Raw genomic sequence first — 21313 nt, 5'->3', positions numbered from 1 at the left:
CTCTTGCTCAGGCTGGTCTCGAACTCCTGAGCTCAAACAATCCGCCTGCCTCTGCCTCCCAGAGTGCCAGGATTACAGGTGTGAGCCACCGCGCCCAGCCTACATCAGACACTTCTAAACTATTCTAAGAACAACACAAGCAGTGAGTCAGGACTGGTCCTAACATCTAACTCCTCATAGCCTTGGAACTACATTTCTCCTTCCCACCATGGGCTCCTGTGCCATTATTTAAAAAAAAGTCCCTGGACCTCTTGGTAATTCACCCAATCCTCTAAGAAGGGACTCTGGGAAATCTTATTCCCACCCTTATGAGGAAGGCTACTGTCAGTGACTCAAAACAGATTCACCCTTCTAAGGGAGGTTTCCTCAGTGATCTCCAAGATGATTGTACGTACTTTTCTTGGAGGAGGTAGTGATTCCAAAATAGTTTTCTGCCTTCTCCCTCTTAGGTGAAGGGGAAAAAAATTGAATTTAATTTCTGGCAGGGCATCTTGCTACACATGTAACTAATCTCAAATGGAAGAGCAAAGGTGAAGTGATTTATATTGCAAGAGCCTTCATCTTTAAAATGAATGAAGTAGACATGAGCAAGAAGAGAACAAATGATGAATTTAATAAAGTAAGTGTTGGCTGGATGTGAAAGAAAGCCAAAACCAGCTATTAGTATTTCAACTACTGTGAAGGATTGGGAGAAGTTTCAGATGATGAATCATATTAATACCTCGAGGGTTATTGGAATGGAGGTGTTCCCTTTAATGTTCAGGATTTTGATTTATATAAACACTATTTCTGCCTCTATCCCATTCCCCCCAAAAAGTTACAGTACAACCTAGAATAGGAACTTACGGAACCCAAAGTTGGAAAAAAGTGTCATTTCTTTAGCACAGTATTGCAGAAAGGGAGTAATTAGTCCTCAACTCTTCTTAGTTTGCTTTCAGAGTTTCTGGAGCTAAGAAATTGCCATGGAAATCATAAAATGGAAACCATGATTATGCTTAGTTGAAAACTTTCGCTGTGAGTCACTTTGTATTCAGAGTGGCTCCCCATTCAAATAGGGACTCTGTCCTAACTTAGATGGAGGCTGCTAAGCAAGGACTGGGTCTCGTTTTGCAGCAGTTTATATTTGGTGTGAGTTGCATACTGATAAGAGTTGTTTTATCTAGACCTGTCTAGTGTAGATATTATAGTATCTCATTTTCTTTGAAATTAAGAATGCCTAATGATTTTTCATCCCCAAAGCAAGCTTCTTGCTGTTGCTTCCAATGTTTTGATTTTATTATTTTATCTTTTATATTTGTTTTTAAGTAGTATAGGTAAAAGCTATTCAAAAGAAGGGTGGGGGGAAAGATTGATTGTATCAGAGCCAATTTTGTTTGGGTCGTTCTGCTCCAAGTGAGATAAATGTGCTCAGTGGTTATTTTTGTGTGTTACAGGCCTTTCGGGAAGACCTGGAATGCCTTATTCAAGAACAGATGAAGAAGGGCCACAACCCAACTGGATTACTAGCATTGCAACAGATCGCAGATTACATCATGGCCAACTCTTTCTCGGGCTTTTCTTCACCTCCCCTCAGTATGTCAGTTTTGGAGAGTTTTAAAAATTATAATTTTATCTCCACTTTGGAATACTGATGCCTCTCTAGCCACATATTCTGCTCAGTTTGAGTCCTTGTTTATAACATCTAATACTTAGAGTAATAGTGATAGAATTTCCTACTTTTTCATATCAACCAAGCATGTACTAGACTTTGTGAGGATTACAAAACAGTACAAGACAGGGTCCCAGGCCAGAGGTGGAGGCACGTGCAGTAGTCCCAGCTACTTGGGAGGCTGAGGCGAGAAGATCATTTGAGCCCAGGAGTTTGAGGCCACTTGTGCAACATGGCAAGACCCTGTCTCCAAAAATAACACATGGTCCCTACCTTAGATAAATGTGTATTTTAGTTGAAGAGACATACGATATATGCACAAAAATAATGTGTTATTATAAAAACTATATAGCCATATCTGCAAGATAACTATAGAGGAAAAAATGACAAAGCAATTCGTAAGAAATTGTCTAATAACCTTTTATAAGTTATAATATGTGCATTTACAGTTGAAATTGATTATTGGCTGAGATTATAGACTGAGAAAACCTTATGGAAGAAGACAGGCTTGAACTAAACAGGTTTTAAAAAATGGATTAGTTAGCACTTGATGTAAATGACGGGATAGGACATTTTATTCATTCAGCAGGTGTTTAGTGAGAGCACCAATTTGGTGAGCTGAGCACTGTAAGGATACCAAGAATCGTAAGGACGTAAGCTCTAGTACTTTACATCTCGACTGTGAAATATTTACAGAAATCACTGCAACACGAGGACAGATGCACAGAGAGCTGGAGAAAACTATCAGGGACTGCTTCAGGCCAGATTCAAGGGACGTTTTTTCCTGTTTTTTTCTTTTATTTCTTTTGATCTCCCTTTCTCCCTCCTTTCCTTCGTTTTTTTTTTTTTTTTGTTAGAGATTTTAAAATAGGATTTCAGTAAATACAAATATTTCCCAAATAGAGGGAATAAATTAAAAAGAGAAATGATAGTGGGAACAGGTAAGATGAGGGTGTATTTGTAGAACTGCAAGTGGACCGTTATGTTGGCACATCAGTGAGAGTCCTGGTGCAGAAGCCCAGGGAGACAAGTTGGGTCTGACTGAAGAGGGCCTTCGCTGTTAGACCAAGGAGGGCTACTAGCGTGGACAGTGAAAAAAACTTGTGAAGAAAGAGTTGCTAGGCGATAACATATAGGTGTTTTGTGTGTGTGTGTGTGTGTGTGTTTGAGACAGGGTCTTGCTCTGTTGCCCAGGCTGGAATGCAGTGGCATGATCATAGTTCATTGCAACCTCATACTCCTGGGCCCAAGCAATTCTCCTGCCTCAGCCTCCCAAGTACCAAGGACTACAGATGTGCGACACCATGATGATAATTTAAATGAGTACCAGCAAAGGGAAAGAAACTAAAGTCAGATCAGTTAAAGAATCCTTCAGAGAATCTTGATGTGAGGTGTAAGTACCTAAATTAGAGTAGTGGTTGTGGGTGTAAGATGGAAGAGACCAGTAAGAAAGGCATAGCCAAGGAAAGTGTAGATAGGTCCTAGTTAGCAGGTTTGATGTGGTGATGTCTTTGGTGAGCAGAAAAAATGATGAGTTCCAAAATCAATGAGTTTTCCAGTTTGGGAGCAATATTCTACCAGAAGAAACAGAAAAATTCAAAGGTTGAGCTAGTTTGATTCACTTTCTATAATATTGAGCATCTTTTATGTGCAAAGCACACTTTTTAGGGACAGGGAATACAGTGATAAACAAGACAGACAGGATTCCTTTTCTCATGGAGACAGAAAATGGACTAAAGAAATAAACAATATTATCAGATAATAGGGAGTGCTATTCAGAGAATTACAGTATGGTGATGTGATAGAGAACAACTGGGTGGCTACTTTAGATTGGATGATCAGAGAAAACCTCTCTGAGCAGGTGACATTTAGACTGAAATCTAATAGCAAGGAGTGAACTATACCAAGATCAAGAGAAAGCATTCCAGGTCGAGGCAACTAGTACAAGTGCCAGATGAGAATAAGATGGCGGGAATAAGTTTAGCCTCTTCAAGGGACAAAAATAAAGATAATGGTCTGGACCATGGCTTTCAAGGGGACAGTAGAACAAAGATCAGAAACACAGGCAGAGACTAAATCATATTAAAATCTGATTTTAATATGACTGGATATAAATCATATCACAGCCGGGTTTGGAAGTTTGGATTTTATTCCTAACTTTGGGAAGCCATTTTAAGCAGGAGGATGATTTACGAAGACCACTGTATGTTTTGTGTGAAGAATGAACTGGGAGATTTCATAGTATTATTAACAAAAATAGGAAAGTCCAGCATTGGAGATCTAGTTTGGCTTGGGAAATGGAGAAAGTTCGACTTCAGGCATGCTCAATTTGAGTTGCCAAGACATTGCCGCAGTTGGAACAGCAGTCTGAGAGCTTAGGAGGCAGACTTGGCCGATGGACATAGAAAAATATTACTTAAAGCTGTGGACGTTGATTAAATTATCATAGAAGAGGGTATAGGCAGAGAAGAAAAGGGCCCAAAGAGAAAATTTCAAAAGTTCGAAGAGGAAAACTAGTCAGGGAAGACAGATATAATGAAAGAAGCTATCCTGTGAGTGTCCTAGATTCCATGGCAGCTACAGGAGATTTTGGCTGGCTGGCTGGAATGTACAAAGGCATGGCAGCAGGAAAGCCATATGCCAGCATTCAGAGTTCAGGAAGTAGAAATCAACCAGTTTGCCTGCAATACTTGTGTTATCAAAAGTGGAAGTTACAGCTGGAAGGTTAGGGGGAGAGTAGGAGTTAGGTTAATGGCTGACTCTAAAATTTTGTCAAAAATTATGCTACCTTGTATAGCTAACATGTTAAAACTATTTCTTTGAATTAGTTTGAAACATTTCAAAATTAGGAGATCTTACATTAAAATATTGATTTGGGCTTCTCTTTAAAAGTTTCCTACTGGGCCCATATTCTCAGGTTAAAAGCTGTGCTTTAGAAAACTCAATCTGTTGGTTTTATGCAGAATGGATTTACAAAGAAAAGGGCTACAGGCAAGGACAAGAATGAGAAGGCTTATTGCAGGAGTCCACACATGAGTTAAGGCCTGAACTCAAGTATGGAAAATGAGGGACCTTGTGAAGAAAAGAATCATGGAATGTAGTGACAAATTACATATGATGGCCCAGGAAAGGTTGAGAGGTAAAGGTTACTTAGAGTTTGAGCCTGCAGGAATTATAATATCATGAGTATTAGAAGAAAAGTAAGGAAAAGAGAAAAAGATAAGAAAAATCAGGAGAGTTAAGATGAAATCACTCTTAGACCCTTTAAATTTTTATGTTATTGTGTTGTAGGCAGTTAGCAAGGGCAGGATGGAGAATGGGGAGGAGGTCAGAGATAAACAGTGGGGAGTAATCTACGCAGAAGTAACGTTGGGGAGGCTTAGAAATGTTTGATGTTTTTATAGGGAAATGTGGAACGAGAAAGAAACATAATGGAGGACTGAGCTTTGAGAAGGAGCCACAGCTGGGGGAAAGTGGGGGATAAAGAACTTACTGAAGGAGAAAAGAAGTAGATGGAAAGGGAACGAGAGATCCAGGATAGTATCACATGGCCCTGGAGAAGAATTCTAGGAAAAAGGCAATATAAATGGTGTCAAGCTGAAAAGAAGTCAAGGAGAATGAAGACTGAGCAAAAGCTGAAGTTGGTAACAATTGAACTTGGCAATAGGATCGTTAGAGACCTTCAAGACTACTTCAAGATCTTCCAAGAGGGCAGAAGCCAGACTACTATTTGAATGCATTCTTTTCCACTTTAAATGCTTTTTGTGTTTAAATAAAAGTTAAAAGAGATATTAGAAAAGTAGCTTTCTGTTGAAGGCTTTTCATCATAAAATTAGCAGTAACCTCAGTATTTAATAACACTTTCACCTTTGGGGTCATGTAACCATTTTTCCCCAGTGGTGTGAGTCTTTGCCATGATCACTCCCTAGCAAGTACTACATGAAGCAACTTTTACCAAGCAATCAAAGGTAGCCGATACTTATTTTTATTCTCAGTGTACTTCTCTGAAGAGGATAAGCTAATGAAACATTGTATGGGCTGATAAATTTCAGATTATTATTTACAAGGCTTAAGGACACTCCCAGACACAGGCTCCTTCCTGGCAGATAATTTCCAGGTAAGGGATTACTTGACTTGAATTTCTCCACAATTTTTTCTCTTTTAGGTCTTGGCATGGTCTCACCTATCAATGACCTTCCGGGTGCAGACACATCCTCATATGTGAAGGGAGAAAAACTCACCCGCTGTAAACTCGCCAGCCTGTACAGACTTGCAGACTTGTTTGGGTGGGCACACCTGGCAAATACATACATCTCAGTGAGTTCTTTAGCTTTCAGTTCCTTTTGTATAAAATTCCAACCATAAGGCAACTGTACTGTTTTCAGACTTATTCTCTGAACCTAGCATGCTGGATCACAACCAAATGCTGATTTAAACCTTCTCTCCGAGCCAGAGGCTACAGTTCCCGCACGTTTCTTTCCCTTTACTATCTTTGTCCTTCCTTTCATTCAGACCAGCTGCAGAACCTATCCAGGAAGAAACCTTATAGCAGAATTGTCCCTCTCTGTGATAATTATATCTGAGCATGAGTGGCGTTAAAAAGCATTTGAGGCAAGGAAGATAGAAAGGGTCAAGGAAGTTTCCTCCCTGGCTTTTATTTTTTAAATACATTTTGCCCATTCACTATCCTTTTGTTTTCACTTTGCCACACTTGGAAGCAAGATGCTATTTGGAAGGAGAAATGTATCAATATTAAGATATGTGATGGAAATGGCATAGACACATGGCACAGTCCACCAACAGTCTCTCTCCTTTCCCCCCAGCCATTCCTGAGTTTCCCTCTTTCATCTTTGTCTTAATTCCTTCCTAGGAAGAGATTCTGTTCTCTTTGCCCATTTTCTCTTAATTTCCATGTTGTGAATTAAGGTTATAATCATTACCACATTGGGTTGAATAGTATTGGCATTTATTTTTTATGAATGTGGCTGACCCTAAGCAACCTTAGGACCTCAAAATAACACTTTAGGTAGTAAGTCCAGTAAATGAGAGACTAATATTAGAATTTTTCAGTGCTTGAGTGTTAAGGAGAACTTTTAAGGAAAGTTTCATGCTACAGACCTTTAATTTTTTGCTTTGTTTCTTCCCCTTGTCATATCTTAAAGTTATACATTGTAAATATTATCTCTAGTCATGTTTAAACTGCAAAATATGAACACTTCATAGTAATTCTCTATTATTTTTTTCTTTTTTCCAGGTAAGAATAAGTAAGGAGCAAGACCACATTATTATAATTCCCAGAGGCCTATCTTTTTCTGAAGCCACAGCCTCCAATTTGGTATAATTTTCATTCCTATGTTTCTTTTTCTGAGCTTTCTTGTGCTTTTCTGACAGTTTTTAGCTTTTAGCACAGAACGAAACAAGAAAAGGTACGGATGGAAAAACATTTACTAGTGAGCAGTAAAGGGATTGGAAAATTATGTTGATTTTTCAGAAAAGCTTTAGAGTTCAAGAAAAACAGGGTAATTGAGACAAATAAATGAGTTGATCTTATAAGTTAACTTCTCCATATTTTGAAGGGAATCTTTTGAATTTTCTCCTATCCTGTACAATCTGGAATTTGTTTTGTTTTGTTTTCTTAAAAAAAACACATAAAGTCTGTGTGTATTGTAGCTAGATTTAAACGTTTAGTTGGCATGAGTATAGGACCTGACCATCTAACATTTTATCTTTTCCATGATTGTACTCCTAGCCACTGTCATCAGCTTATACGACAGCAAGAGATACATCAGTTTTGGGTGCCGTGATGTTAGCAAATGGAAATTTTCCAGCCAGTTCAGTAAATGCCAGACTTGTCCAAACTTCCAATGAAGAACCTATCTTCGCAACTGTGCTTCTTGCTAAATACTAAGTTTTGTTGCATACTACCTGTTTTATAACTAAAGTTTTATGGAAACAAAGCTAAACCCATGCTTTTACAAATTGTTTATGGCTACTTTTGTACTGCAGCAGCAGAGTTGAGTAGTTGCAGCAGAGGCCTACAAAGTCTGAAATATTTACTATCCGGCCGCTAACAAAAAAGTTTGCCACCCCCTGGTTTAGCTTACGGAACACAAACAAACTTTGATACATGTGTACCGGTTAAATATGTCTTTCTGATGTATTTCCAGGTGAAAGTCAATATAATAGGAGAAGTGGTTGACCAGGGAAGTACTAATTTGAAAATTGACCATACAGGATTCAGTCCCCATGCTGCAATCTATTCAACACGTCCTGATGTGAAGTGTGTGATACACATCCATACCCTTGCAACAGCAGCTGTAAGTCAATGAAGAACCAAAACGAACAATGACTCTGGAAAATACATTATTTTCATGGCTTTCCCAACGTGATGCTTTACTATCTGCTTTCCTTCAGACCCTGCCATGCCAAATCATATTTGAAATATTAATCCTCTGCATACCCAGAAAGCAAAAGGCCCTTGGGACCAAATGCTACCATTTTAGGAAACAACTGGAGAGAGAGCATTTGGATTTTAAAACTAATCAGTTTAATAAGTGGGTCATTGAGTTTTTTGGAGCAAAGCTTCTTTCATAACACTTGACACATACACAGCATTTAAATTGAATTGTATCCCCCTAAATCCTTCCCTTTTTTGGGGGAGGGAGCAAAGAACTAAAGTGGGAGGTGGGCTGCAATGGAGAACACAGTGAATAGGCCAGTGCTTCCTGAGCTGACCAAAGAATCAGGTTCCTATGAAAATGTATTTAGTAACTAAATGGGTCATCTTGGTATGCACCCAACCAAATAGGTATCCTCCATGAAGTGTGGGATCCTTCCAATTTCTCAAGAGTCCCTTATCCTGGGAGATGTCGCCTATTACAACTACCAAGGATCTCTTGATGAACAGGAGGAGAGAATTCAACTGCAGAAAGTTCTTGGGCCAAGTTGTAAGGTATGTAGCAGAGTTTCTGTCTAAGGAGCTATTTTTGTTGCTGCTGCTGTTGATGAAAACCGTGTGAGCTATGCCAGTTATTTAAAGTGATTGCTCTGGGGATTCTATTCTAGGTGCTGGTCCTCAGGAATCATGGTGTGGTAGCACTTGGAGAAACAGTGGAGGAGGCTTTTCATTATATTTTTAATGTGCAGATAGCCTGTGAGATTCAGGTAGGAAAAATTATTTCCCTTTTTTTATTGCTTTGTTATTCACTCGTTTGGATTTTGTTATTTCCAAACCTCTTTTGGTTAAAGGGTTTTTTATTTTGTCTTTTAAGAGAAGTTCTGCTCTACTTAAGTGAAAAGGGGTTGTCTACTCAGTTATCACTTGAATTGAAAACGGGAAAAGAAATGAAAATTTTCTTACACAAATCTAAGTGCCTCATAAACATCATTTTGCCCACAATCCTACTTTTAAAGATAGTACAATTGCCCATTTCTGTTTTCACCCTATAGTGGTGGGGCTAACTGAGAAACAAAGGCAGCCTCAAATCAGCAAGAATCAAACGTGGTGTTGCCACTTTTGTGAAAAGCTGAAGACTAGGGCCAGGAGTTTTATGAACTCATGTGGTTTTTCAACCATTCCACAGCCTCATTATTATAATAGGTTGGATATTTATTAACCATTTTCTTCCTCAGTTGAAGCAGATTACATTTTTAAAGGCCCCAGGTTCTCTCTTAAAGAAAATCAATCAGATTCTCTTGAAGCAATGGTAATAATCTTAATTTATTAGAAGGGCCACAAGAAAGGGGAAAAAACTTTTCTACCAACTTTATTTATTTATTTATTTATTTATTTATTTATTTTTCTGCCAGCTTTAACTTGTCCTAATTACCAACTTCTTTTTTTGCTTTAATGGTCCCTCCTCTTCTTCTCAAATGGGGATATGAAAAGTTTAATTAGATTAAGATAATGAGCTAATGACTTCTGCCTAAATATCCTTAAATTCAAAGTGTAGTGTTTCTATACTCCTTTAAAATTACAACTTTTGGCAAAAGTATTAACCAGATAGCCATGGGAAAACTTCAAGAAGAAAACTTTAAAATTTGGCAAGAGATTTCACAGTTGCTTGAAATATGTTAAAAGGTATGGCTCTATATGTGTTATGGATATTTGCCAAATTGAAATTGTGCCTTTTTCAAAGTAAAATACTCACTACAGTCTTTACGGTTTTGTGTGTCTGTGTGTTTTACCATTGGTTACAGGTGCAGGCATTAGCAGGGGCAGGTGGGGTAGACAATCTACTTGTGCTGGACCTTCAGAAGTATAAAGCTTCTACTTATACTGTAGCAGCATCTGGAGGAGGAGGCGTGAATATGGGTTCCCATCAAAAATGGAAGGTTGGCGAGATTGAGTTTGAAGGGCTGATGAGAACTCTGGACAATCTGGTAGGTGAAAAATTGAACGTAAACTTGGCTTTCATGTTTTCTGAATCAAGAGCAGATGTTTCCGTCTCCCTTTGATTTTGGAACATGCTTCTTACTCCCCTAGGAGCAGAGTTGGACCTTAGGAAGGCATTTTGATGTGATTTAACCACATTTTTAAGAATTAAACAGTGGAACATGTCATCTTTTTTTTTCAAGAATATAATACATTGTTATTTACTATAGTCACTATATTGTACAATATAGCTCTTGAACTTATTCCTCCTATTCAGCTGAAAGTTTGTATCCTTTATCCAATGTCTCCCTACCCCCACCTCCTGATAACCATCATTCTACTCTCTACTTTTAGTTCAATTTTTTTTAGATTCTATGTATAAATGAGATCATACAGTATTTGTCTTTCTGTGCCTGGCTTATTTCACTTAATGTCCTCTAGGTTCATCCATGCTGTTGCACATGACAGAATTTCCTGCTTTTTTAAGGCCGAATAGTATTCCATTGTGTATATATACCACGTTTTCTTTGTCCATTCATCCATTGATGGACACTTGGGTTGATTCCATATCTTGGCCATTGCGAATAGTGCTGCAGTGAATATGGGGGTACAGTTATCTCTTCGACGTACAGATTTCATTTCCTTTGGATATACACCCGATATCGGGGCTGCTGGATCATATGGTATTTCTCTTTTTAATTTTATGAGGAACATACTAATTACATTCCCACCAACAGCATACAAAGGTTCCCTTTTCTCCCCACATCCTCTCCAACACTTACTTTTTGTCTTTTTCATAATAGCAATTCTGACAGGTGTGAGATGATATCTCATTATGGCCCTAATTTGCATTTCCCTGATTAGTGATGTGTCGAGCCTTTTTTCATATACTTCTTGGCCCTTTGTATATTGTTTGAGAAATGTCTGTTCAGATTCTTTGCCCAGTTTTTAATCAGGTTATTTCTTTCTTTGCTATTTATTTGTTTGAGTCCTTGTGTATTTTGGATATTAACCCCTTATCAGATGTATGGTTTGGCAAATGTCATCTTATGTTAGATTTTACCCTCTTCCATGAAGAGTCAGAAGACAGATTGCCTTCAGACCCAGGAACAAAGATTTAAATGAGCACTGAGATTTGGTTCCCAAAAACAGTTTTATAGGTAGAAAAACATTTCTAGTCAGCAGTTTAGAAATTACCTCTGTCAGGAACAGTTGTGTGAGTGGAAATTGCAGTGTCAGCTGGAATCAGTTTTAACTGGATCTTGAAATTTTCTTGATTTCAACTCTAGTGTTATGTGGAGATTGTGGGGTTTGGAAGAATGTCTTCCCCCTAATTTGTTTTTCAACAAAGGCGTCTTTTTGAGTCATTTGTTTAAAGAATTAGAATCCAAATGCTGTTTTGGTACAGGTTCGATTGCTTCAAATGTGGTTTTTCCCTTCCTTAGGGGTATAGAACAGGCTACGCTTACAGGCATCCTCTCATTCGTGAGAAGCCAAGGCACAAGAGTGATGTGGAAATCCCAGCAACTGTGACTGCCTTTTCCTTTGAAGACGATACAGTGCCACTCTCTCCTCTCAAATACATGGCACAGAGGCAGCAGCGTGAAAAAACAAGATGGCTGAACTCCCCGAACACCTACATGAAAGTGAATGTGCCTGAGGAGTCTCGGAATGGAGAAACCAGTCCCAGGACCAAAATCACAGTATGCCAACATTTTACATAGTTTGCCTTTACTAATATTGGGGCAGTAGAATATAAGAAAAATATGACTATCATTTACCAGGTTTTAACTTTTTGCAAGGCATTGTTCTAAGTGTCATATGTGAATTATCTCATTTAATTCTCCTACTGTGAAATGATTCTGTTTTTCTTCCTATTTTGTAGATGAGAAAACCAAGGCAACAAGGGCTAACTATTTTTTAATGGTAAAGTCAGGATTTGAATGCAGACAGTCTGACTCTGGAGCCCAGTTCTTACCCACTGCATGATACTACCTTGTAGTTAATACTGCACCAGTGAATTAGAACTATAAAGTTACCAACACCTAATTGTGCCAGAGTTGTGTGAATTACTATACATAGCTACACTTAGGTGAGATCTTGTAGGTAAAGAGATAGGTTATTTTATCTTTTTCAGAATTTTGCTTCACATTTGGTTTAGTTTTGGAATGCTTACCATCAAATATTCTCTAAATACTCAAAATTAGTTCATCCTATCATATAAATCAATAGCATTCAATATGGAAATGCCTAGGCATCACAGAATTTTTTCATAGTCTACAAGATTTCTTGTCTCCCAGTAAAAGAACGTAATTAAACTCATAAGTTTCCCAGAATTCATTTTATTGGCAGAGATTGATGGTCAGTCATCGTTAATCTTGATAAATATTAGCTTTCTTTAAGGATTATAAAATGGGATAAATGAGAAGAATTATATAAGCTCCTTCCAATCCTGTGGTTCTGTTATGCTGTGTACTATCAGATTATCCCCATTATAAAATGCTGATTAGGGGCTTGGCCTTTTCCGTCAGCCAAAAATGAAAGTGAAGTCTGGAAAACTAACTCTTAAGAGATTCCTTGAGTTCTTTTTGATGACTGCTTAGCCATCATCATCTGATGAAACTTCAGTGTAGGAGACAGAACTCTGAATGTGAGTTAATCGGCGATCAAGCTCTCTGTGCTCACAATAGTTTTCAGCATGATATTTTCAATTGCCAAAAGGAGAAAGTTTAATTAACAGTGTAATTGAGTATTCATGTGAATAGTAATGGCATTTTAATTTTTTAAAAAAGTGAGTGCTTATTTTTAGCCTTTTTCTAACTAGTATGAGATGTAAACTAATTGACCACTAAGATATTACTTAGGGAAATTCTTTAAAAGATTGACAATATATATGCCCCCCTTGAGACTATAAACAGTTATCAAGCACGTACTAATATTTTCTGAACACAAAGCTTCATTCCAGACAATTTTTGATTCTTTAGTGGATGAAAGCAGAGGACTCCTCTAAAGTTAGCAGTGGAACACCTATCAAAATTGAAGATCCAAATCAGTTTGTTCCTTTAAACACTAACCCGAACGAGGTACTAGAAAAGAGAAATAAGGTAAGACATGGTCTTATGTGGCCAGGGGAGACATTTTTCTTCTGTTTTATGTTTAAATCACTAGTGATTGAGTCTGATTAATACTGAACTTAGGAGTTTGAATACAGAAGAATTTGGAATTTAATTCAATATAATTTTAGCTTGTATTGAATACCTCCAGTTCTGTGCTAATCATTAGTGAACAGGCTACATGGGGAAGAAATACTAAACTACTTCTGCCTTAATGAAGCCTGGTGTTAGGGGAAAATGCAGTTTTCTAACAACGTAAGACGATAGGAAATCACATGCCAAGAATGGTGGAGATTAATGTGAGTTGTTAAGATGGTAAAAGAGGTCTTTATGGAGGTGGAAATTGAAGAGACTTTTACTCTAGAGTGATCAAATAGTGAACTTTTAGGAAAAGAGAAAGCAAAGGTCATCTGTATAGTTGCCCCCAAGAACTTGTTACTGTTTTTCAATTCAGATTCGGGAACAAAACCGTTATGACTTGAAAACAGCAGGACCACAATCTCAGTTGCTTGCTGGAATTGTTGTGGATAAGCCTCCTTCTGTAAGTCCACGAAGCAACGTGATCTTTGTTTTTGATCTACACATTAATTTCTTTGCTCTTTAAATACGAATATTTTTACTAAGGTTAATATAATCATAAGTTAAAAAGTCAACTCATAAGACTTAAAATACTACCTTCATTTCCCAATTTCCAGGGGCAAGGACTTTCTCTTCTTTTAATTGCTTCTAGCATTTATCTTGATGTTTCTAAAGAGAATCTTTATTCTGCTTTTTCTTGATCTATCAGTTTTAGACCTTGACTGTATTTTATCAGATCTGTGTCATCCATTATAAGATGTACCATTATTTTATGTATCACTAAAAGAAAAAAAACACTTATCAATTATAATTGTAGGAAGCTATGAATTATAAGATAATTCCCAATTTCAGAGATGGGAAAAGTTCATTCAGTGTTTATATTATTATTATACATGTTTGCTGCTGAGCCAGGTAGTATTAATATTTCCTTCCACCCTTGAGTTAATAATTGCCTCCCTTTTTTATTTGCTTAGCATTTTGGGTACCTTGCCTTGGGTCCTCCCAAACTTTTCAACAGAATTACAAAGTCCCTCTTAATACTATTTTCCATAGCATCAAAGGCAACAGGTAATCTTTCTGTTCCAGCCCCCAGTTATTCTGGTCCAAATCTGGACTTCTTGTTCTCAGCTACATAGGCTCATTCTCAGGATTCCTGTGCTTCTCGTCTATGCTGTATCCTCTGTTTCCTGTATCTTGTGTCCTCTGATTCCTTAATTTACTCTATCATAGAGCGCATACTCTAATAGCTCTCTGAGAAAGTATACATAGGATGTAACAGTTTGAAATGCCTTTATTCTACCTTCAAATGTGCCTATAATGGGTATAGAATTCTAGTTTGGAAATAATTTTTTCCCCAAATATGAAAAGTATCACTCTGTTGTCCCCTAACTTTTTTTTTTTTTTTTTTGAGACAAGGTCTTGCCCTGGCTAGATTATGTCATTATAACTCACTATAACCTCAAACTCCTAGACTCAAGTGATCCTCCTGCCTCAGCCTCCCAAGTAGCTGGGACTACAGGTGTGCAGCACCATGTCCAGCTAATTTTTCTGTCTTTTGTAGAGACAGGATCTCGCTCTTACTCAGGCTGATCTCAAACTCCTGGTCTCAAGTGGCCCTCCTGCATTGGCCTCCCAAAGTGCTAGGATTGTAGGTATAAGCCACCACGCCTGTCGTGTTCTCTAACTTTTATTGTTGAAGTAAGATGGCATCATGATTTCTGAACCTTTGATAGGATCCTTTTTTTTCTTTTAGACCTTTTCTACATCCCTGCTGTTCTGAAATTTTGATTGTATACTTTGTAGTAGATCTCTTTTTAGTCTCTGTTCTTAGCAATTAGTAGCCCTTAGCATTAATAGCAGATTGATCTGCAAAGTCATATCCTTCACTTCTGGGAATTTTTTTTACAGTTTTTCTTCAATAGATTTCGCACCCTACACCCGCTCCCCCCCCCCCCCCCCCCCCCCCCCCCCCCGCCCCCCGCCAATTTCTCTCTTTTTATTGTCAGTATATCCTGTTAGTTTGGATGTTTTGCATCTTTGAGCCTCTGATTTTTTTTTTTTCTTTTTCTACTACTTTGCATCTCTTTGTCTTTTTTTAATCCTGCTTTCCAGAAGATTTCTTAGTTTTATTTTCAACCTTTTTTTTTTTTTTGAAGAGTTCTTATTCCCTAAATGTTTATCCCGATCTTTGTTTCATGAATAAATTTTCTCTTGTTGCTCTAAGGGAATCTATTTTAAATTTTCTTCAGCCTTTGTTGTCTTTGTTTTTTCTGAGTTCCCTTTTTCTTGTTGATTCTGGTCTTTCTCCTCCACTTTGGAAGCTTTCCTCAAGTGTCTGGTAATTTGTGGCAGTCCGTTTACATTAAAGAACGAAACACTAAACGCTGAGCAGAAGCTCTGGGTTGTCCAGAGCTTGGGGATTGGTGAGCTGCTCTGCAGGGTGGCTGGATGTGGACCAGGCTGCTTCTCTGGGGAATCCCCAAACATTACTATCTGTGGTTCTTTTATCTGGGACCATTTAATTTATCCAGAGAAGAATGCTTCAGTCAGTTTCCTACTGTCGTTCTGTGAGCTGCAGCTGTGTTTTATGTCCCTTAGTTTTTTCTAAAGAATAAGCCTCTGATCTTCTGCTGAATTGGGAGAGAGCTAAATGCTTGGCTATGTGGAGTAGGACCTGGGAATCTGTTTCTTATCCATACTTTTAACTTGTCCCCTTATTTTCAGCTTTTCCTCACCATCACTTTCTGTGGTACCTGATGCCTCTAGTTTCTGAGCCTTATCAGACGTCTTCAGGGCGAATGAGCATGCTTCTCATCTGCATCCCTTTTTGCAAGACTAGTGCTTCAACTTTCTCAGCTCTGCTACCCATTCTTCCACTTGCTTTCTATCTTCCATAAATGTGTTAACACTTCTCATCTTCTGTTGTCTCCTCTCCCATTCTTTTGTCCTTAAAAGTTTACTATCATTTTGGTAGGATTTGGGGAGGGATCAAAAATAAATGCATGAGTTCCATCTGCCTGGTATAACTGAAAGTCTTATTAGTTCCTTTCCTAGAGAAAACAGCTACAAGTTTATTTTTATAACAAATTTAAGGAAGTTCTTTTGGTATGTTTTCATTCATCTAAGCCTTTTTTACAAAGGATTTTGAAATGGAGCGATTCTTGTTTTTTCAGTATATTTCTCAGTTATATAAAGCTTATTAGAGCTTGGCTTGGTTTTTTTGTTTGTTTGTTTGTTTTTAAAATATTATTAAACTTTACCTATACAAGCTTATTGAGGAAACATCACTGGCAATTTTAGTCCTTTGGATAGTAGTCTAAGAGCATTAATAAGAGTATTTTAAGCAAAGCATGTTGCCTCATCATTTCTTACGATTGTTGTGAGTAGGGTTTCACAAACATTATGTATGCATTTACACGCATATGTGTATATGAGTGTGCATATATAGATAGTAAAACTTGTGGTAATGAGTCGATTTTTTTTTCTTTCTTTCTTTGTAAGACCATGCAATTTGATGATGATGATCATGGCCCACCTGCGCCTCCTAATCCATTCAGTCATCTCACAGAAGGAGAACTTGAAGAATATAAGAAGACAATCGAACGTAAACAACAAGGCCTAGAAGGTTAGTTAATTTTTATATAAAGTCTAGGATAACCACATTGATAACACCCCAAGTTGGATGATAGAAAGCAGTCAATGGTTTTTTAATTTTTTAATTTTAATTTTTCTTTTTTGATCAATTGTTCTATTTCATCTATCCCAGTCCTTTACTTTGTATATGTGGGGCTGAAACGCACAGAACTACCATAGACCATGTATCTTAACACGTAGAGAAAGTTGTTCTTCCTCAGAAAGGAATCTCAGTGCTCGTTGTTTTACAGTAAAATCATCTATAAAGTGAAATCCCCAGATGAGTAAAGAATTACTAGCCAAAGTAGATATATTAATAGATGTAAACATTTCATAGTACATGGCTTTTCAAATCTTATTTTGAGATAATTATAGATTCACAAGTTTATGGTTTTATTGCTTTGTAAAATCTCTGTTCCTGGGTGTCTCAGGGTTGCCAGTATTGTCACTTCAAAATCAAAATTTAAAACTGCTAGAATTTTGATGTGGCTTTCCTTAAGTATGTGGGCATTCTTAGTGAGGTTGAATTTTTCTGACTTTGGAACCCTTAGTAAGTAGATTGTTAGGATTATAGTTTAGAATTGCTAATGAAAACATCCTAGCAAAGTGATCGCTAGCTCCTTTTCTCTCTAGGATTCTTTATAACAGCAGTTCTCAATCTTGGGTCTTTGGATAAGCTTCAGACAGTCTGTGAGCCACCTGAAAAATACATGCTTAATTGTACACTATATACATTTGGGGAAAGAGGGTTCAGGATAGGGATAAGAAGTCTGCGACCTCAAAAGGGGGCAAAAGTTTCTGCTTTAGAGCATATGCAGTTGACATTTTTACCCAGTGCTAAACAAGCCAATAGTTAAAGAACTGTTGCCATGTTAGATATCATGTAGGAAAAACAAATGATATCTTGATAATCCAAGGAACAGTTTTTATCAGTGTGTTAGTGCTTTTGTCACAAAAGGGAGTCATCCTGAGTCATTAATATAATTACACTAAATGTTCTAAGTGGTAATGTTGTATTTGTTTATTCTAACATAAGGTTGGGAGCTTTCTCTTTTTTTATATTTTGTAAAATGTCCCTCTTATTCTCTTATTTTTTGAAAGCCTAAAGATGCCAGGTAACAAATATATACATATAACTTTATAGTTTCTTCCACATTCATTATGACCTTCTCAGTTAGCACAGTGCTATTGCTCTGACAGAAATCACCATTGGATATTGTTCAACAATTCAGTGAAGCATTCTGCCTCATTAACGTAGCCTCATTGGTGAGGCTTTACATTGTTTTCATCTGGCTTCTCAGTCTGTTTTGGTTTTCTAACACCAGCAAAAGCTAAATGCACACATATTATTTGCCTGGGCTGCCAGTTTAGCTATGCTTCCTTTGTAACCCTGTATGTAAAATTACTATTAGCAGCCAGAAATTTTAACATGTTAACTTACTTCCTCTCAATGCACAATTATTGATATATGGGATAACCGTTAGCATGCTCAACTCATTGCTGAAGAATTTAGCATCTCTGTGTATGCAGGCATTTGATGTATGCTCTAACCTCCCTAAAATCTTTTGCTGCTTTGTTTTGTTTTGCATGGCTTTTAACTAAACTCTTATCCAACAGATGCTGAGCAGGAATTACTCTCAGATGACGCTTCATCTGTTTCACAAATTCAGTCTCAAACTCAGTCACCGCAAAATGTCCCTGAAAAATTGGAAGGTATTCAATGTAATTTCCCATAGCATTCACTGAGTCAGTCTTGAGTCTGTCCCTTGTCATTTGTTTTCATGTAAGGAAATTGAACACCTGATCAGAGTAAGTGTGCCATGGATTTTTCAAATCTACCAATAATTTATATTATTAAATGTGGTGCTACTTTTGTTCATCATATATATTGATTTACCTTACATTCTGGGTTTTGGCCAGGCACAGTGGCTCATACCTGTAATCCCAGCACTTTGGGAAGTGGAAGCAGGAGGATCATTTGGGGCCAGGAGTTTGAGACCAACCTGAGCAATGTAGCAAGACTTTGTCTCTGAAAAAAATAAAAGAATTAGCCAGGCATGGTACCTCATGCCTGTAGTCCCAGCTACTTGGGAGACTGAGGTGGGAGGATGGGAGGATCACTTGAGCCAAAGTTCGAGGCTACAACGAGCTATGATTGCACCACTGTACTTCAGCCTGGGTGACAGAGCGAAATCCCATCTTTATTAAAAAAAAAAAAAAAAAATCTAAGTTTTGGCAACCCATAGCACCTAAGAATTTGTGGAATTAAAATTGATTTGTCATGCGTCTTCCAATCAGCGGCATGAAATCCTTTTCAGTTTTGATAGCCAAATGACCCCAAAACTAAGGAAAAATATGTTGTCTTTTTCTTATATACTGATGTGATTTACAACGAAACTGTCATGTCGTCAAACTGGAATTATCTAGCTTTCACTGTTTAATAATTTTGTTCCTTTCCCCTTTATATCATTTAAGAAAATTAGCTTCATGCTAATAGATCCATAGTTTATTAAAATAATGATCTATCTTCATTGGAATTAAAGTGATGCCTTAGTACAGTGCTAAAACATTTCAGTTTTGTAAAATAAAGCAAAAATGTTAACTATGTAAAATAACCCAAAAAACCCTCCCCTTTTGTAGAAAACCATGAGCTGTTTTCCAAGAGCTTCATCTCCATGGAAGTGCCTGTTATGGTAGTAAATGGCAAAGATGATATGCATGATGTTGAAGATGAGCTTGCTAAGCGAGTGAGTAGGTTAACTACAAGCACGACCATAGAAAACATCGAGATTACCATTAAGTCTCCAGAAAAAATTGAAGAAGTCTTGTCACCTGAAGGCTCACCTTCAAAATCACCATCCAAGAAAAAGAAGAAGTTCCGCACTCCTTCTTTTCTGAAAAAAAACAAGAAAAAGGAGAAAGTTGAAGCCTGAAAAAAGTCTTTTTATAATTATTATTATTACAATGTGACATTGCACATTTAAATACCACATTTAAGTTGATATTAATATGCAGTGGTAGATCAGATTGGGGGTATGTAGCAAACTGGACTTTAAGAACTGGAAAGAGGTTTTACTAAAAGAAAAACATATTATGAAGAAAACTTTCATCTCTCATTTTATATGTCCAAATAATGACTTTGAATTTTTAAACAATTGCTAGATTTAATTAACTCTGCCCTCATGAAGTATATTATAATCACCACAAACAGATATCTGTCTGAATTACTTCAGGCCTTCTCCATAATGTCTGTTGGAAAGAAATTGCCAGTGAACAAGTGAGAATTTTTATTTCTCAACATCTGTTTCACTTGGTAATCAGATTATAATTTTTTATCATAATTTTTGACTGTATCTTTTGAGTCCCCATTGTTTCAATGGGCATTAACAGAACGCTTTAAAAGCTTCTAAGACAAGAATCTATAGCATTAGTATACACTGGCACATAATTTTTTTAAAAGTTTTAAGAAAAGATTCGTTTGGAATTTTATTCACAGTATAAAATTTCCTCACCTGAAGTAACCTTGTTTGCCAAAAAAAGCTGTTTTAGTAAACTATAATTTTTGAAAACTTCCTTTTTTTATTAGTTTAGAAAGCCCCTTATTTTTCAACAAAGGGGATTTTGTACACATAACATGGGTTATTTAGTTTAACTCTGGCAAAAACAATTTTTGTATGTTAAGATGTTTGTATACCATTCAGTATAAAAGTGTCCTAAGCATATTAGCCAATCATTTAACAGTAGAGCCTATTTAAGTCTGCTTGGTACTGAGTATACTTAAATATAATTCAAGAATCCAGGGACTTGGTATCAAAAGGGGATTAGAGCATATAAAGGTACATCTAGATTCGTATTTGAATCTTATACTTTATTTTTCTCTTAGTATTGCTAATGAATGCAGAAAATCTCATAAAGTAACCAAATGAAAAAGAATGAAAGGGAAAGTGAAAAGGGAACAAAAGGTGGAATGTGAAAAGAAGAATCTAGTTTGATAACAACTCATATGTACAATATAGTATGATTTATTCAAAACATGTCCCAAATTTCTAAAATTCCATTTTTCTGCCAGAATCAATGACTTTCTTGGTTGATATTTGCATTTTAAAAGGGTCATTTCCTTCTAACTTGTGTTATCTTTAGAGGGCAGCGCTAGAAGAAATCAGTGGATCTTATCCTACCAATGAGAGAAAACTACCACTTCTTCATTTTTACAGATTTTAAAGAAGAATCTTCTCAGTTAATTTTCTGTCTAATGTAAATACAAATTTAAACCTAGGCATAATATAGGCTTTTCCCTCTTCACCCAAGCGATGTCATAAATCAATGTAAAATCAGTAATCCAAAGTGATCCATGGGTAAAAATAACCTGGAGTGTTTCTGGAGGGTGAGTTGGCATGCAACGGTGACATTGATTACAGTGTGTCCTGGGGCTGGTTCTGTTTGACTGTGTGTATGACCATGCAAAGC

At 37.1% G+C, this 21313-nt stretch overlaps 1 protein-coding gene across 3 annotated transcripts in view; it reads left to right on the top strand.

Moving 5' to 3' along the window:
* The window catches only part of ADD3 (adducin 3 (gamma)), a 143593-nt gene extending 122281 nt beyond the window's left edge, over positions 1-21312 (top strand). Inside the window, exons 3-15 of one of the 3 annotated variants that reach the window (XM_012663905.1) lie at positions 1434-1572; positions 5814-5965; positions 6903-6983; positions 7816-7965; positions 8457-8600; positions 8714-8812; positions 9848-10030; positions 11468-11725; positions 13007-13126; positions 13590-13676; positions 16715-16838; positions 18464-18559; positions 19487-20510. In XM_012663905.1, coding sequence (XP_012519359.1) covers positions 1434-1572; positions 5814-5965; positions 6903-6983; positions 7816-7965; positions 8457-8600; positions 8714-8812; positions 9848-10030; positions 11468-11725; positions 13007-13126; positions 13590-13676; positions 16715-16838; positions 18464-18559; positions 19487-19779 — 1926 coding nt within the window. In that variant the 3' untranslated portion in view covers positions 19780-20510. Of the gene's footprint in view, positions 1-1433; positions 1573-5813; positions 5966-6902; positions 6984-7815; positions 7966-8456; positions 8601-8713; positions 8813-9847; positions 10031-11467; positions 11726-13006; positions 13127-13589; positions 13677-16714; positions 16839-18463; positions 18560-19486 lie in introns of all 3 variants that reach the window. The other 2 variants (XM_012663907.1, XM_012663906.1) reach the window with 2 other exon arrangements.
* Position 21313: the final 1 nt, after the last annotated feature.

Source organism: Propithecus coquereli, unplaced genomic scaffold (genome assembly GCF_000956105.1).
Source record: "Propithecus coquereli isolate 6110/MARCELLA unplaced genomic scaffold, Pcoq_1.0 Scaffold84, whole genome shotgun sequence".
Taxonomy (NCBI): Eukaryota; Metazoa; Chordata; class Mammalia; order Primates; family Indriidae; genus Propithecus; species Propithecus coquereli.
This window is presented reverse-complemented; position numbering and strand designations above follow the sequence as displayed.